The sequence below is a fragment of the Protopterus annectens genome, chromosome 1.part1 (assembly GCF_019279795.1).
Source record: "Protopterus annectens isolate FY-2018-M chromosome 1.part1, PAN1.0, whole genome shotgun sequence".
Lineage (NCBI taxonomy): Eukaryota > Metazoa > Chordata > Ceratodontiformes > Protopteridae > Protopterus > Protopterus annectens.
In genome coordinates, this window is record NC_056726.1 from 959,788,869 (window position 1) to 959,808,226 (window position 19,358).

At 40.4% G+C, this 19,358-nt stretch overlaps 1 protein-coding gene across 3 annotated transcripts in view; it reads left to right on the forward strand.

Annotated features, from left to right (window-relative positions):
* TAF1B (TATA-box binding protein associated factor, RNA polymerase I subunit B) overlaps positions 1-12,168 on the forward strand; it is a 1,822,186-nt gene extending 1,810,018 nt beyond the window's left edge. For all 3 annotated transcript variants that reach the window (XM_044079209.1, XM_044079201.1, XM_044079215.1), the window contains one exon: positions 11,660-12,168. In XM_044079209.1, the coding sequence (XP_043935144.1) occupies positions 11,660-11,897 (238 nt within the window). In that variant the 3' untranslated portion in view covers positions 11,898-12,168. The remainder of the gene's footprint in view (positions 1-11,659) is intronic.
* The last annotated feature ends 7,190 nt before the right edge of the window (positions 12,169-19,358 follow it).

Sequence of the window (19,358 nt, forward strand, 5' to 3'; positions counted from 1 at the left end):
ATATATATTTAAAACAATTATTACATAAAACTATGCATTTATATTATTTCAAGGCGTATTACATACATAAATACATATAATAATGCACACAATATGTACATATAGAATGCATATTAATACACACACACACACTCTCACTCTCACCTACCATATTATAAAACTAAACTATATCTTCTCCCTTCGTCTTTTCATTAACACTGGTTTTAAACTAACAGTATTATTCAAGCCAGGACTCGTATCGGCCTGTAGTCTAATGATCCATTCATATTCTTTTAACTCCAACAGATTGTTCATATCACCTTTCCTTATACTCATTTGTACTATATCTAATGCCCTAAATTTAAATTTATGTTGTTCACCCTTATCCAAAATATGCTTACTCAGGGCATTTGTTTCTACTTTCCTTCTTATTTCCGATTTATGTTCTACAATCCTTTCTTTCAGCTTTCTAGTCATCTTGCCTACATAAAATGATACACAAGATGTGCAGGTAGCCAAATAGACCACTTGCATCACATTACAAGATGTCAAAACTTTTGAAACATAAACTTCTCCCGTTATGGGGTGATTGAATAAGCTATCACCCTCATATAGGTCATTACAGCAGGAGCAGTTATAACATTTTCTTGTTCCTGCTGCATACCCCACTATTTCAGATTTTAATTTAAAGTCTTTATAACAAAGCTTTTGTTTTAATGTTTCCAAATTTCTGTAGGCATAACTTGGTTTGTCACCAACTATAGTCCTTATTTCAGGCATAGCTAATAAAATAGGCCAATTTTTCTCTATTATTTTACGTACAGTATTTGTATTTAAATTATACGTAGTGAGGTATCTAACTATTTTGCCATCCTTACATGTATCTCTTTCATCCTTCTCTAACCCCCCTCTTAAGATGGGTTTATATTTGTCACTCCTTTCTTCCAGCACCTCCTCAAAAACCCTATTGACAATTTGTTCTGAATAACCACTTCTTTGAAACTCCTGCAGCATAATTCTAGCTTGTTCTATAAAATTATTATCAACTGTGTTTAGTTTACTCATTCTTATTAGTTGTGCCTTCACTATTCCTTTAAAAGTATGTGGAGCATGCATACTACTCCTATTTATGTACCTCAGGGAATCCACTTCCTTCCTATACACCATAGACTCTAACCTATTTCCGTTTTTAAATAAATGTACATCCAAATATTTTATATCTTGATGTGATGCCTCCATCTTAAATTTTAGAAATTCAGTGGATGCATTCAAATACTGTATATAATGTTCAAGTTCTAACAGGGTACCATCCCATATCAAGAAACAATCATCTACAAATCTTTTGTAGAACAATACTTTCTTATTCATTTGGTTTTCTTTATCTAATATTATACCCTTTTCCCATTCATATAAAACCAAATTTGCATATGTGTTGGCAACGGGCGTACCCATCGCTACACCAGTAAGTTGCAGGAATGGTTCCCCGTCGAAAATAAAGACATTATGCGTTAATACTGCTTCAAGAAGCGTGCAAATATTTTCAATTTCTCTTCCATACATTTTTACTTCATTGTTTAAAAAATTACGTATAGCATTAACTCCATAATCATTAGGTATAACTGTGATTAGTGAGGTAATGTCAAGAGATACCATAATATACCCTTTAAAGTCATAGCATTGGTGCCAATTATACAAACTATCTAAAAAATCATTAGTATCCTTTAATACAGTGGAGCACTTTTCCATATGTTTTCCTAATATACTTTGTAGATACTTCGAAATAGGCTCCGTTATCCATCCACCCCCTGACACTATAGGTCTCAGTGGTGGATTAATAAGATTATGTATTTTAGGAACACCATAAATTTGAGGGATCCTTGGACATGGCACTGTCATATAGTTAAAGAACTCAACACTCAAATCATCACTAAGTTGTAACTCATATATTACCATATTAACTTCTGTTGTTAACTTTTGCACTTCAAGGAACGATACTTTTCTAAAGGTACCACCTTCACTAAGCATTTGAGTGTTGAGTCCGCAAAATTATTTCCTTTATCAAAAGGGGTCCTCCAGCTTGCAAATTTTTGGAACCGCTGCTCAGGAATCATGTCAAACAAACTTTGCAAGGCATTCCAAAAAGGAACTACAGTGGTAAGACCTCCATGTAAAAACCCATCCACCTCACTGGGATCTGAATTTCGTTTTGTCAGATATTATCCGTCTTCCCTTTGAACCATCTGCTACATGTGGTTTGAAGTCTCTCTCCTGGAAAACGCTCTTCTTAGCGACTATTACTTCGGCTAGGAGAGTTTTGGAATTACAATCTTTGTCTGCCAAGCCCCTATACCTAGTTTTTCATAAGGACAGATTTTCTTTATGCACTAACCCCTTATTTCTACCCAAGGTTGTATCGGAAAGTAACCTCAATCAATCTGTTGAGCTGCCATTTTTATTCCTAAACTTCCAAAATAAAGGAGAATGTGCATCTTCTGGACGTTCATAGATAGTTACGTTTATACTTGCATAGAACTTCTGAAATCAGAAAGTCAGATCAGCTCTATCTCTTATTCTGATATTAGAAAAAAACAACCAGTGTCCAAAGTAACCTTATCCAAATGGCTTTCACTATGTCTTTCCTACATTTACAATTCTAAGAACAAAACTCTTTCTAATCCTGTTTAAGCTCATTCAGCTAGGTCGGTAGCCACATGTGCAGCCTTTCAAGCTAGGTTACCTCTAGATAATATCTGTGCTGCAGCGACATGGGTGAAACCTCATGCCTTTATTACTCATTATAAAGTGAATTTGGCCTTTAGGGTTAGAGCTTCTTTTGGTTCTATGGATGTTCTTCGTGTTTCACTGTTGCAGTCATCACACTTGAGTTATCTGCCTGCAGGTAGCCCTCAGTCGGACAGAATACCAAAGACTTAGTATTTCTGCGTCGGATGCTGTCGCTTCTTCCATGACGTCAGGGGTATAAAAACAGGCAGCCGGTGCCATTACATCAGTCTTTCTTGTTGAGTAGGAGTCCGAAGCAGAAGCAGTTCACAAGTGCTGGTCGGCCGCTACCTGAATTTTTCGTTGTCGAGTTGAGTCTTCTAAAGCTAAGTACCCCATTGGGGATCCTTTTTTCTTGCTCTAAACTGATGTCAGTAAAAGTTAACAATTGCCTTACCTGTGGAAAGCAAATACCTCACAGAGATTTTCATTCTTATTGCGTCACCTGTTTAGGCCCAGACCACAATGTCCCTCGCTGTCAGTTTTGTGCATTGTTTAATGTCTGAACCATTCGTCATCGGGCTATATTTGTTGCTAAATTCTTTTGCTCTCGATCACCGTATTCCGAATTGGCTTCAGTAAGCCATCCGACTACTGATATTCTGAAAAAACGTAAAGATAAAGACAGAGACAGACCGCATTGGTCCAAAACTGCCGACGATGCTTCCGTTAGGCTAGTCACCAGTCAGCCGGTACTCAGTGATGTGCCTTTGCAGCCCCTGATGCCCACTTCTGTGGATTCGCAAGCCTGTGCTGAGACCCATTCGGGGTCCGGTATGCCGCGAGATGCTTCTTCGACTATGGAGCCAGCGGATGTCTCTACCTTAGATGAGTCTGGAGCCGCTGTGCAGGCACCAGCTTCTGAGGGAGTTTTTAATCCTACCGATATTCGACTCAAACTGACGACTTCATTTTTAACTAAAACTACAGAGTTTCTTAGGCCCAGAGTACGCACTATGCCTAGAAAACTGATGACCAAAGTACATGCTCAGGTACCCATGCCTCTAAAACAAATGCTTAGAATGGCTGAAGATCTTATTATGCTGATTAGGGGAAGCCTGCCTTCCCCTGCTAAGTGACCAAGAACCCAGTCCCCTACAGGTTCTACAGACCAGGAGTCCAAAGACTCTGTTCTTTCTGATTATGAAGACATGCCCTTATCCACCTATGAGGATTCAGATGCAGAGGAATCCATTCCCTCTGCCTCCCCTCCAGAGGATTTTTCTTTTGGTGAATCCTTGCATACCTTAAGGGAGCATTTCCATTAGGAATACCAAGACTATCCTCAGTCCAAAAAGAGACTCAGAGAATTTTTAGAGTTGCCTCAGCACAGGCCCTTAGCTGTACCCCCTGTCCTGGATGTAGTGGATGATGTTTTCATGGAATCCAGTCTTACTCCAGACACTTTACCTCCGGCCCCTAGGAAACCAGACACGTACTACAGGGTACCTGATTCTCACAAGTTTCTTTTCAAGAATCCGACTGCTGATCCAGAGATCATTTCCCAGGAACCTAAAGGTATTAAGGCTACTACAGCCAAAAATCCTACCCCTTCGGACAGGGATTCCAGAAATTTGGACAGGTGGGTTAAGAAGGTGTATACATCTGCAACTCTTGCTATCAGGGCATTGAATTGCCAGTTTCACATGCTGAAATACCATCATCATGTTATGGACCTTCTTAAACAAAAAGTGGTAACCATTACAGATTGTGCAGAAAATAAAGAATTGCAGGAGCTTATGCACTCTGCAAACCAAGTTAGTAAGCATACTTTGCAATGTGGCTTTGATGCCCTAGAAGCATCTTGCAGGGCAGCAGTTACTGGCTCTGTACTGAGAAGACCTGCTTGGCTGAAGGAGCAGACTTTGCCAAATCATGTCAAAAATTACTAGACGCTCCTTTGAATAAGGACTGTTTTTTTGGCACCAAAGCAGTAGTAGTTCTTAAAAAACTGTTAAAGAATTCCTACAAGTGCAACACCTAGATTCAGTAGGCATGTCCCTTCAGAACACTGGTCCTTTCCAGCCCCCTCCAAGCCTTCCCAAACAAGACCCAGGGGAAACAGACTACCCAGACTGCAGTCTCAGGGTATGCAAAGATCTAAGCAATGGAGTGCCCCCACCCCTAAAGCAGGGAATGGTAAGCCACCTCCTTGTGGAAAAAGCTCACAATGACTTCTCAACTCTACTTCCCACCCCTGCCCAATTTCTTGTGCCCCTAGAGGAAAACAAGCCCTTTATGCAAAAAAGTGGATGTCCATTACTCAGGACCGATGGGTCCTCAACATTGTATCCCAGGGGTACAAATTTTATTTCCAGTCACTGCCAACCGCAAGTGGGTTTCCAGACTTTCCTCCAAACCAGTGGGCAGAGGCTCAAAACCAAGTACTTTCCGTGCTCAATATCAGAGCTATTCAGCCTGTTCCCGTAAAACAGGGGGGCCAAGGATTCATAGGGTTTATACTAGGCTATCTGCCCTAGGGCATTTATAAGCCTAGCCAGAGTGTGTTTGGCTTTCGCCACCCATTTTAAATTAATTTTGCTATGCCCTTTTTCGAGGTTAGTATACTGTGCCTCTGTCTAACAGTGACACAGAAGTGATACCCGGGGTAAACCTACGATCTCCCTTCCATTCATCAAGATTCCTCTTGAAGAGAGTCAATGAGGAACTTTGCCTAACCTGGACTGAGATTTTATTCCGGAGTGAAGGGAGCCTCTGGGTTATAAATCTGTCCCTCCAGCATGTCCTATTTATTTCAGTGCTGAGGTTCAAGGCTCTCAAGCGCATAGCTCGATGGGATTTGGATTTTCTGAGGTGCAGCATGTCCATTTATTCCGGGTTGGACATGGCTTTATACGTCAGGGACAGATCGCCTCTGAGCAGGCGGTATGCCACTGAGTAGAGCTGGAGTTTCTTTAACCGGGCAGCATATGGCATCTGTTTGAGCCCTTTGATCCTCTTGGTGAGGTACTTTTGGGGTCTTTCCAGTTGCTGCAGGTGTCTGGTAAGGTACATCCCAAAAGGGGCATTGTACTCAATTATGGGCCTGATGTGGGATGAGTAAAGAGGCACGATGACCTCCCCTGATCTAGATGTGAATCCCTTCATGTTTAAGTGGGCTATATAAAATGTTTTTCTAACCACTTTGGCCATGTGGTTGTCAAATGAGAGCTTGCTGTCAATTTGGGTCCCCAGGTCCCTAATTACTTCTTCTGTACTTAATGGATTACCACCTATGACTATACACTTTTTGGTGTTTAGCTTGAGGCCATGGCTCTGGCACCAGTTGTCTGTTTCTATGAGGCCCTTTTGGAGGATGCTTGTGTCAGCTGGAGAGTCAATTATGGCGCCCAGTTTGCAGTCATCTGGGAACTTGGTCAGCCACAGTCCTTCCATGTTGGTCTGTACCTCCGAGAAATATATATCGAACAAGAGAGGTCCCAGGACTGAGCCTTGTGGGATGCCACTTGTAACTGGTTTGGAGTCTGACATGGCTCCAGCAATTCTAACCATGTGAGTTCTGTCCTTGAGCCAGTTTGCAACCCATCTAGTGACATAGGGATTTATATTTAAGCTGGTGAGCTTATCTATAATGCCCGAATGGGGTATTGTATCGAAGGCTTTTGCGAGGTCCAGGTAGGCTGTGTGGACCACCTTCCCCTCGTCAATGGCCTTGGTGACTGTTTCATAGAAATCGATCAGGTTTAAGAGGCAGGATCTGCCCCTAACAAAGCCGAACTGGGTAGGATCCAGTGTCTGTAGGTCCCCAATATCTTTATTTATGAGGTCTATGATGATCCTTTCCATAGCCTTGCAGACCAAGCTAGATGATCCTTTCCATAGCCTTGCAGACCAAGCTAGTCAGGCTTATGGGGCGATAGTTTCCAGGATCCATTGAGGCACCACCTTTGTGGAGAGGGACCACTGTTGCTGTACGCCACTCTTTGGGTACATATCCTGTAGTAAGGCTGAGATTGAACGATAGTTTTATGTTTGGGTTTAGCTCTTCTTGGAGTTCATGTAGGACACAGCCCGGGACACCGTCTGGTCCTATTGATGCTGTGTTTTTTGCTTTGGAGAGGGCTGCTCTTACCTGAGCATCTGAGATGTCAGGGGGGCAGCACAATGCTGGGATAGATATTTGCCCTTTTGGTGGGAGAAGTTTGCGCTGAACCTGTCAGCTAGGATGTTGGCAATGTCTGTGGGTTCGGTGTTTTTTTTGTCATTTTGGACTAATTCCGAGCATATCTGGGAATTCCCACCCAGGTTTCTAACATAACTAAAGAAAGCCTTGTGATTATCCTTAGTGTCCTGTGCAATTTTTCTCTCGAAGCTGGCCTTAGACGATTTTATGAGTGCCCGTAGTTTTTTGCTAATACTGATCAAAGATGCCTTCCCTTTTTGGGATTTTGCTCTATCATGTAGTAGTTTCCTCCTCCTATTGTATAGTTTGTTTATGGCAGGGGTCCACCAGACAGGACGTCTGCCTTTGGAGGATTGGGTCTTGGTTTTATTTGGGATTGCATGATCCATGCATTCCTGAAGGTGTTCATAGAATGCGTTTATAAAGGATTCTGTGGTCTGGGCCATATTTTCCACAGGCCTGGGGGCTTTGAAGGATTCCACCTCGGTTTTGAGGAGTGTGAAATTTGCTTTAGAGAAGTTTTTCACTGTGGTTTTCTGGGCAGGGAATGGGGTCGGGATGTGAATATCCAGTGAGATTAGTTTATGGTCTGATCTTACCAGTGAGGGATACACTTCTGGTCTGGAGCATAGAGTCCCCATGTTGGTGATGATCAGGTCCAGTGTGTTTTTCCCTCTTGTGGGAGTGGTAACAAGTTGTTCCAAAGCATTTGAGTTTATAAATTCTAGGAACCTTTGGGCTAGGGTGTTGGAGTTAGAGTAATGCTCCCAGTCTCTGTTTGGGTAGTTGAAGTTGCCCAATATAATGGTGTTTGGGGAGACCTTCATATTTTCCAGTATTCTCAGGAAGGTCGAGTGGGGTTCCTGGGTTTGGGAGGGTGGTCTGTAGCAGGCTATAAACTGGAAGGCAGTTTTATCCACTGTTAATTGCACATGGGTAGTCTCTGATGCTTCTTGCTGTGCCACCAACCTGGAGGTGTGGGTATCTTTGACGAATATTGATACTCCCCCTCCTTTTGTTGTTCGGTCCAAGTTTTGGGGCCGAAAAGCATTGTATGAGGTATAACCTAGTAGTGCTGGGGTGCCAAAAGCCCTCTTTCCTGGATACCAGGAAAAGTCTGGAGTAGAAGGAGGGACAGATTTTGCATCCACAATTGCAAACCCAAAGTCTTGCAGTTTGCTTTATTCCTTAGATACTACACCAGCAACCCTAAGCAAACTGGTGCTGGATGTCATCCTTGAAGCCAGAAGGCCCAGTGCTAGGAAATCCTATGCTGAAAAGTGGAAAATGTATTGTTCTTGGATTCAGTCTAAAGGAAAGGACACAGCACTGCCCTCCGTACTTCTAATCCTGGATTACCTAGCAGATCTACTCCACAGAGGCCTATCCTTCTCCTCCATTAAGATCCATGCCTCTGCCATGTTGGCTCATTACAGTACTGAGCCACCCCTTTTCTCTCACCCTCTCATCAAACAGTTCCTGAGAGGGGCAAACAACTTAAGGCCACCAAGGAGAGCACCCACCCCTTCTTGGGACTTTAACATTGTACTGGAAAAGCTCATGCTTCCCCCTTTTGAACCTGCTGCTTCAGAATTGTTAAAATTCCTCTCCTGGAAAACAGCATTGCTTTTAGCCATCACTTCAGCTAAAAGAGTGTCTGAGTTACAAGCACTGATGGCTGTGGAACCCTTCATTATTTTCCATGCTGACAGGGTTTCCCTCAGGACTAACCCTTCCTTTATGCTTAAAGTGGTGTCCAGTGTGGCTCTCAACCAATCCATCCATTTGCCTACTTTCTTCCCTAATCCTCAGAATAAAGGGGAAAGGATCCTGTACTCTTTGGACGTGCACAGACGGCTCAAGTTCTACCTTGATAGGACTAAGCCTTTCAGAAAATCTGACCAGCTGCTAGTTAGCTTTGCAACAGAGGCAGAGGGCAAGACTATTTCAAAACAAACAATTTCCAAACGGATAGCACTCTGCATCCATTTCTGCTAAAAGCACCATGAAAAACCAACCCCTCAGGGGGTCAAAATACATTCCACTAGGGCTACATTTACCTCTACAGCATTTCTCAGTGGAGTCCCAGACAGGGACATACTGGAAGCTGCTACCTGGAGTTCTGTACTTACTTTCACCAAGCATTACTACCTGGATATCTTTTCCAAATCCAGGGCTGGATTTGCTACAGCAGTCTTGCAAGGCCTACTAGCCAACCCTAACTCTTCTTGACTGCCTCCACCCTTCCTCAGCTTTGGGATTCAACCCAAGTGTGATGACTGCAACAGTGAAACACGAAGAACATAGTACAGTTGTGTACACTTGCCATAAATGTAGATGTTCGAGTGTATTCACTGTTGTAGTCCTGGTATCCCTCCATCCCCCTGGTTTTATCTATCTCTTGTCTCCCCTCTCTATGGCTATTCCTACTGGTATGGGTATTTACTTTTTACTGGTGGTGTTTTCCACATTATTTCCTCGCTCCTTATTTTGGGGGTCCTGATATTTGGGGCAAGAAAAACTGATGTAATGGCATCGGCTGCTTGTTTTTATACCCCTGACGACCTGACGTCATGGAAGAAGCGACAACATCCGACGCAGAAATACTAAGTCTCTGGTATTTTGCCTGACTGAGGGCTTACCTGCAGGCAGATAACCCAAGTGTGATGACTGCAACAGTGAATACACTCAAACATCTACATTTATGATAAGTGTACACAACTGTACTTTCTGAGGAATATTCTCCTATGATCCACCCAAGCGTCAGGTTGCTTGGGACGGGGTCTCATCAGTGAGAATAAAGGCAAGATTGACATCACATAAAAACGTTTTGTACTTACCATAACATTCTATGTGTGTCGTCCATCGCGACCCTTATTCTCACATCCCACCCTCCATAACCCCTGCCTATACTCCTGGGACACCGAGTAATACTAATTGGGTATTATAGGACTCTATAGCCTCAGCAATAATATTTAAGTTGTCTATATTAAAGAAGTCATCTCTATATGAGTATTAGAGGCAAACAAGATATGAGGAAGTTAGGGAGTTGTATTATGGGTAAGGAATGATGTCCACGAGCTTTGCTGAAGGCCTCGAACTTTTGAAATGTTCGAGACAGAGACAACCCTAAGGGTCTCATCAGTGAGAGTAAAGTCTGAGATGGACAACACACATCGAATGGTATGGTAAGTACATAATGTTTTTCATTTTGTACTTTCGCAGTAGAGTTTTTGTACAGTCATAAATTATTAGTTTTATATGGTTCTGCTATGTCCAAATGAGACATAATTGACTGAAGCTTCCATTAGATGAAACAGACTGGTCAAAGCTTCAAGTAGATAAAAAAAAGTGTTTTGGAGGGTGCAAGCGCCCTCACCCAGCATGCAGGGGGTTCTGCCCCCATGGACCCCACTTACTTCGGTACACTGACTCTACACCAGTATAGCCATTGAGACATACTGAAAATCAAAAGAACTTTACATCAATGTGGCACATAGGTAGAAACCACCAATTGTGATTTTTTTTTTATAGAAACAGCAATTGATAAGTTATAAAATTAGTACTTGTACTTGTCCAGTTAACACCACCAAATGTGGAGAAGCTTTTCACATAATACATGTTTTAAAAAAATCTACAGTGTAGCGAGTCACTGTGTTGATTTTATGTACCTCGTTAAAATTCAGTCCCAGTGTAAAGTTTTGTATGTGAGTTTGTGTACCTTTTTGTCTAATACATTTAGTTTGTATGAAACTTAGCAGTCCCGCAGTTTGTTCCTCTCCTGCATGTCGGAATAGCCAGATGTTACAAATGTTAATTTACTCATCCTGTCATGATATAATCTTGCAGCTTCAGGGGACGGGAAAAAAACTATTTCTTCTTTTTTTTCTATGAAGCTAAAGCCCATTGGTAGTAAAGCATTAGAGATTCATTCTTGTACAAATGGTTTCCTTTCAAAGATTAAACTCCATGGAATTTCCTTTGAGTATTGAATCTACTGGTGCAAGCTTTAAGTAAAAAAATGGCATGTTTAGTTCCTAGGTGCAGAAGCAGTTTTGATATCCATTTCAGAAAATTTAATGGACGAGCCTTGCTTGGCATGATCTGACAGTCACATGAAGATATGTTATCACTGCTGATACAGAGCATCATATCACCTTAAAGGCCATCTGCTTCAGTTAACCACACTTTTGGGACATTTGAGCAGCTGACAGGATACCTCTAAAAGGGTTTGTTAGTTTTACTGACACTCTGTAGGCCTTGAAGATAGCATCATCCTGAATTGTTGTAAGGCATTCAGACTAGTGTTAAGGTACAATGTGTACAGGTATGTTCAGATGGATGACTTCTAAAGCAAGCCTTAGAAATAGCCATTTTTGTTTTTGAATGATCACAAGTTACACAAATTATCCTGCTAATATACAGCTTGGAGTCAAATTGAATATGAATTTCACTGTTTAAAGTTGGTATGCTGGCTCACATATTTATTAGAATATGCTTTTTTACAATAAAGTTGATATGCTGGCTCACATATTTATTAGAATATGCTGTTTTGCAACTGTACTACTCATTACATATCATTTAGTATTATATCTTCTTACTTTAAGTAAAACTGTTGTTCAGTATATTAAGACAGAAACTGTACATTTTAAATATTTGCCCTTATGGCTAGAGAGTAATGTAACACCAAGTGTATTGGAGAAAAGTATTCCACAGTATTTTTGCCTATTTATTCTTTTTCTTTCTTTCTTTTAGCCACTGCAAGCACTTGACGAAGTGTAACGAATCTAATTTTTCTGATAGCTACTTGTTTGTTCTTCAGTTCTTTTCCTTTCTTTTGAGAGTTGATGTCTCCACTTTGCATGCAGAGGTCGAATTTGTTGAATACAACCTTGTTAAGAAGTACAAACCAAAGCGAAAAAGAATCTCTAGGCTAAAAATTGTGAGAGATCTAAATTCTGCAAAAAGACTGCATACAAAAGACAGGATGTGAATGCGCAAAAACATTGATATTGTGCTTATAATCAGACATGATCTGATGCTCACTGAGAAGTGGGCAGGTCTGGTATAGATTTTGAATATGACTGTTATTCTACAGTGTATTTTAAGGTGTAATGATAACTGCATCTTACATGACTGTTGTACAACTTATTTCAAGGTGTAATAACAGCATCGTTCCCAATGTTGTTTCTTAAAAGTATATGAGAAAAAAACATTTTGAAATTGTGTATTACAATAAAACTATTTTTGAATTTTTTCTTTAACTGTTGTCTTGCTGTACCTGCAGTACCAGGTGATAAAACATCAAATCCAGAACTGCGTAAATTAATTTTAAGCAATGTAATGGAAGACATTTTCATGCTCATTTTTAACAATGAATTTGATGTCCTGTGGTTTGCTGCTGCATACCTGCCAAATCCTAGATTACTAGGCTATCAACCTGGAGGGCATTTTAAGCTTAGCCATTTCAACCCAGTGTAATACCGTAGAAGTACTAGTCAATACTCTTTCCACTGAAGAACGGGTTATGCTGTACAAAATCAGCTGGCTGATTTGGTTCCAGAATGTGTATTTCCTCTCTGCCATTTTCTGTACTTGGGAAATATTAGCATGTGCTCAGTCTGATGGAGTACTGCTCTGAAATGCTTCGCATTTTTTAACTTTCTGAAAGTAAGAAATGGTGCTTTGCAGTGATTTCCTGCAGACACACCCTACTCATGTTTCCTATGGCACACTTCAGAAACATTATCGTCCTGTAGATTCTGGTGCATCACAGACGGAAACACTGCCTTCTTTTGACTTTCCACTTTCGTAGCATGTCTTTTAATCCTTTAAGGCCGTAATATATATATATATATATCTATATCTATACATATATATATCTATATCTATATATATATCTATATCTATATATATATATATATATATATGTGTGTGTGTGTTTAATCCTTTATCTTTAACATGCCATCCGTGAGTCACCAAACGTATGAACTGAAGAGTTCATGTTCCAGCTCTATCCTAAATGGCCCTATCACACCCTTTTTTTGGAGTCACCTTTCATTGTAGGGTTTGAATATTTTTAACTATTTTTTTACATGTGTTGTATTGAGGGAGTATAACACAGCACCACTCATTTCCAGTTTGCATACTGAGAAACCCTGAGGGGTAACTTACTCTGTCTTCTTTGCATAAGGAAATCCTCCCTGGGATTCAGAAAGACTTACCATGATGCATTGTAAATAGCATTTCCAGTTCAGAGACCAGTCTCCCACTATGGTTTCCCCCTTTCAGGGGCCATAGTGATTGCTGTGATCTTGCTGGGGAAGTCACATGTTAATGCTAATTATCCATATGCTTGCCCCAGGAAATGTCAGCGGATTCAGACTAACTCAGCAGAATGATTTTCTTTCTCTCAAAGGAAAAAGTGATCACTGTGTTTTGATGACATTTATCCATGAATTCCTATGGGAATAATTGTGCCAAAGCTAAATGTTGTGGTACTGTGGTTGTGTGCTGCAGAGCTGTGTTTATGTATATCTGTAGGAACAGGAGTGCAGCTGAATGAGTGTATATGTACGTGTGGTCATATTATGGAAAGTTAGGTGTGTGTGTGTGTTTCTGTAAGCATGAGTGTGCAGGGGGTTGTTTCTAAATGCTTGAGTGGTTAGGTGTGTTTGGGGGAGTGGAGAGAATGTCTGTGTGTGTGTGGGCGGGTGCCTGTGCTTCCTCAGTGTATGGCCTGCTTAATAGAAGGACTTGACAGTACAATGTTCGATTCAGAGACGTGGTAATGAGCCACTAATGAAGTGTTTTTCTGTGCAGCTTTACAATGTCTCTGAATCGCAGTGTCTCTCCAGTGTGCTAATTGACCAGTCAGCATTAACCAGTTAGCATAGGCAGAGAGACTGTCTCTGAATCCTGGCCCATGTGTATTATTGGGGCAACCTGGTCAGAAGAATGCAAACACGGGTAAACTAGCATGCTTGTTTTTAAACTTTAAGACTGTTGATATGGCAGTTGCAATTTCTGAGTTAAACATTGCTCATATTTTTGGCATACGTAAAACAAAGCACCTAATGTGTCTTTAGGCTTTTCCCAGCTAGGGGTCGCCACAGGGGAACTCCGGTCCGCTAATGATTGGCAGTTGATTTTTACGTGCTGAGTTGCCAGCCCTAACGCACAACCTTCAACGAAGGTACGCCCATTCACGCATGTCTCCACGCAGAAGACGCTCTGAGAGTCGAACCGGTCAGCGTCTTACTGTGAGGCAACAATGCTACCGCAGCACCACCAGCTCGGATAAAACAAAGCACTTAATGAAAGTGATAAATATTCTCTAAAACTAAGTCTAAAATATTCTGTTTGTAACTTAAAAGAATTTTAGGAAATGGGAAAAATGCATAACAATACCTTGTTCTCCATCAGAATATTAATTTGATATCATAGGTCTGCTTCAGTTGGTCGACAGACTAAATTGTTGAAATCAACATGTTTGAGACCACATGATCAACAATTTAGTTTGTCTACCATTTTGACTGAGCTCACAGTACAGTGAGGTTTGGGAGATGTGCCCTTTTTCCCCACTGTAGTGCGCTCTTGGAGTTGATATATATAATTAGTGGGGGGGGGGGGGTAAACAAATACAAATAAAAAGTGCAGTAATGCCCTGAAGGGTGGGTGGAGAGACTATTGGTCCTTCCAGCGGTGGAAAGGCTCAACATCACAGGCCCAATAAAACCCACCCTGTCAAGCATTTTTGCTTTTGTATTTGTATGCAGAGTTATCACTGCCAGACATGAAAAGTCATAGCATGCTTGTTAATTGAATTTAGAGTAGTACTGTTTCATCGGTCTGTTATAAATAAGTTAGTTGTTTTGGCCTAGATCTAGTTTATTTTTGAGCCAGAAAGACTTGACATTCCCTTTTGTAAAGTCACATTCCCTGCTTGACATAGAAACTTAAAAAATAAAACATTAAAGTATGTTGAAAATTTCGAGCCAAATGGATAGTCATTTAAAGTTGTCAACTTTAATTTCATGTTTATGAAGCAGTGAACAGGCTTTATGCCTTCTTATTCTTCATTTCCCTGCCAATTTCTTTAGATGATTCAGTAACTAATTGAGCCCATGGCACTTGGGTCATAATCAGGGCTATGTCCCTCTATGCCATCAAAGCTGTTTAGATGACTAGAATTTTTAATGCGGGGGGGGGGATAAGAGGGGCAATTACTAGGATCAGTCCAAGAAGCTACAATGGTGTTAATACAAAAAAGACATAGGGCTAGATTCAATAAAGCCTACACTAAGTGTACACTGTTCTGAGTTAACAGACAACATGACGTAACGCATACATTCTTCCTCGTAATTTTAGTTTTCATACTGATATTCTTGCAGCTTTAAATATTGACAGGGATTCATAAAGGTTACCACAAAGTGTAGACTATATGTACACTTAATGTAATCTTTCTGAGTGACTATAAAGCACAAAAAACATAAGAATTTTATTGAATACATGTCATGTACACTTAGTGTAGGCTTTATTGAATTAGGCCCCTAATCAGCATGGAGGCAGAGACCCAGTTACTAGCCAAAATTTTAGAATTCTTCAAAGGTTTATGCCAGAGAGCCAAGTAGGTTTCATACATAGAAGAAGTGTATTGACAGGTAACAGGTGGTGGTGGTGTTCCTTCACTTAAAGGAGTTGTAGAAGACAATGGATAGTAATTATCTGACTTTAGGAAAGCATTGCACTTCTTAAACTAGAACTTAATGCTAAAAAGGCTGAAGGAATGAAGAACGAGTGAAGCATTCTAAGAATGGGTCAGTGTAATGAACAAGAGCCAGCAGCAAGCATAATGGTAAACATAAAGTACATAACTTACATCATTATACATAGGGGGAGCAGTACAAGGATGTGCACTCTGTTCATCCTTGGGGTAGAAGTGATAAGGAAAACTAGAGAAGTATTGGAAGATTGAATTATTCTTAGTGAAATTTGAATGTTTAAGGAAAGCAACTGGATTAAAGTACAGCCTAAAAATCAGTAATAGAGAAAGGAGGACAAGGAGGAAGAAAGGAGTGTAAGTTGAGGGGCTGGGAGGGTGGCCTAATGGTTAAGGTGTTTGCCTTACAAACACAAGGTATGGGGTTCAAGTCTCACAAGGGATAATTGGCTAGGCTTAAAATGGCTCGCAAGGTCAGTTAGCCTAGTACTAACCTATGAAACCTGTGAATTCTGTCAAAGCTCGTTAAGTAACTTTGATTAAAGGTATGTGTAGTAGCAAAAACAAGGGAAGAGAACTAATGCATGTTAGAAATGTTTGAGACCCTCAATATCTGGTCAAGTTAGATACCAAGGAAATATCTTCGAGAAACATATAAGTCATCCTACTCCTGTATTTTCCCCTTACCCGACTCATCATCAGATGTAATGCCCCCTTTGGCGTTTACAAATTCAAGTATATTTCTTAACTGGAAAGGTCCCAAAGATTTCCAGCCAAGAAATCCTTCAACTGTCCCAAAAGCTAAGCACGACTGTCTTGCACTCAGTAGCCTACCAGCTACTCCATGGTGAACTGTGTCTAGCTTTTTGAGCTATAAAAAGACTCAATCCTATTTAATCTATTTCTTTACACATTCATTGGTTCTGCAAATACCCATAATAGGGACCAAAATCTACACCAAAACATAAACGAGACTTACTGGAAGGATAGGTTCCTCCCACAGTATATTTCCAGCTTATGGAATAAGTTACCACTACAGGGCTAACAAAGTTCTACTTTGTCTTTCTTTAAGGCTTGTCTTTAGAAGCAGATGGGTACTCAAATATACACCAGGGTTGTCATGTATGGCCATACTCGATTTGGGATATGACCAGTATTAAGTGCTTGACAAGAAATTGTAAGTTTGTCTACTTTAAGGTGTATATGGCTACGCATCTTATGTTTCCTGTAGTTACTTTCTACAATTATTCCTATGTTCGTATGTAAAAGCAAAACATGCACAATTACACTAAGGATAAATATCATTAAAGTGATTAGCCTTAGGTTGGAATATATGCAGCAAGACATATGCTATTGTCAGGTAGGGCTAATATAATAGACAGCATCCAGAGGATGTGTTAACAGTTCATTGGGAAGGGATCAAGCAAAAATAGCCAAAGAGAGGCTCGAGATAAGAACAGAAAAAGGAAGCTGCTGAGCATCTGACCTTGAAAGATGTAACAAAGCATACATGCGAGACACTGGCTAAGAGACGATAAAAAGCCAAGTAGGAGGATAAGATAATAACCACATTTTTAAGTAAAGAAAATAAAGTACCGCATGAGAATGGGATGAATGGGACAAGTGAGAGTCTCAGTATCTCAGTACTTGCTTGAAAGACTTAGGAATAAAAGGAATGGTAAAATAGAACCTGGGTTTGAATGCGCTGATTTAGTAGAGGGACAGATGGAAGTAAAAAGAGTAGGAAGGGGGAAAAATAGAATCACGCAAAGAGGTGGCTGAATAACCTTAGGGCATATGATAGAAGCAGAAAAGGATGGAAAATTGCCATTGGAAAAGAACAAATAAACTGCGAGAGACTGAGAAAGATTAATGGTTACAGAAAGCAAGATAAGTTGTACTGAGGACAATGGGAGAATATGAAAGAAAGAAAAAGGGGGCTGAAGGGAGGATGTTGCATAAGTGGGCAAGCTGAAAGGAAAAGGGCATTAATTTCCAAAGATAGAGAAAACATCATCTACCCCTTTTTCCTATTTTTCTAAATTGGTCAGGGTGTCATGTTAACTTTTGTCACATCTCTCAGCTTAGTGCCACTCTTTCTTAGTTAGTCATGCCTGACTGTCCAAGATCTTCTCTTCTCTCATACAGTCCAGCCATCTATCTGCTGGGCATCCTCTATTCTTCTTGCCTTGTTCCTGTCTCCCCCAGATCTTCACCAGATAATCTCCTACTTTCCTGCATGTGTGCCAGAACCACTGTATTTCCTTTTGTTTTACCTTCTCTGCAGTTGGTAATAATGCTGTGATGTGCTGATTTCTTCATCGGTCCCACATTGGATACTCCATCTCAGTCACCTATAGCCTTGTCAGCTGCTGTCTTCACTGCCTAGGTTTCAGTGCCATACTGGTTGCACCACTGTACATCCTCACTTTCAAATTCTTTTGCATTCTTCTGGCACACAGTACCCCTGACACTCTGCCAGTTGGCTGCAGCCCCTGTGATTCTAGCTTTAACTTCCTCATTCAGGCTTCCCTTCTCCATAACCACCCCTCCCACATACTTGAAACCCTTAACCTGTTCCATTCTTTTCCCTTCTGTCTCAGTTGTCAGCTCTTCTGATTTTCCCTCCCTTGCTACCATGACAACAGTCTTGTCTGTATTTTCATTCTGTGGATTCCATTCCCCTATCTTTTGCTGAAGTTCCTATTCAGTCTGCTTGTAATACCAAAAACACTGGAAGCACTCAAACCGTACCAAAAATCCAAAAACAGAGTGCTTGTAATACCACATCGTATACATATAGCAGATTTGTTGATTTGTCTCCTCAGACATGCCATAGTGCTGGCCTTATGTCTTATAGGGTGGGTTCTTTCCTTTTTATCATGTGTGTCTGAGACAGTACAATTCTGTGGAGTTTTCTTCATTCAGAAACTGCTGGAAATATACCTTCTATCTGCTTTTATGGCCTGCGGACTGGTGAGCAACTTGTTACTTGGCATCCCTTATGAAGGGTGTTTGATAAGTTATATTTATCTTTCTGGCTTTGCCTTGCAATCTGATACAGTTTTTTGTGCCATCTGCTGAGTTCAGAAGCTGGTAGAGTGTCTCTTGTTCCTTTTTTTATTCCACAGGAGACAAATTCCTTTATGGAATATCTTAATATTTCTCCATTTTTTTAAATTTACTGGCTCCCAGTCCGATAAGAGTATTGATTATTTAGATGTCACCTTGTATAAAGATGAGATTGAGAACTGTTTTGCATCAAAAAATTTTCAGAAAGGACACATTTTCTAATACCTACCTAGACTATCAAAGTAATCATCCACACCATACTAAAAAGAATGTTTTAAAAGGGCAAATGGTCCGGGCAGCCAAAATGTGTTCTAATTCTTACAATTTTAAGGTTGAAATAGGTAAAATCATCCAGATGTTTTTAGATAGGGGGTGTCCGACAGATTTAATTTTTAAGATTAGTGACGAAGTATTAAATGGATGGCGAACAAAATTCAAGCCATTGTTAGGAAATGAGCTGAATAAGGTTCAGGTTACTTATGGGTAAATTAATGATGAAGTTTTCACAAATAATATGGTGGTCCCCTTTGGAGGAAGTTCTAAAGAAATCAAGGAGATTATTTTGAAAAACATTTTTAGAACAGACCCAGATTTAATAGCAGCCTTAGGTGAAAGTTCCCAATTTGTTTTCAAGATGGGTGGAAATTTAAAATTTTTATT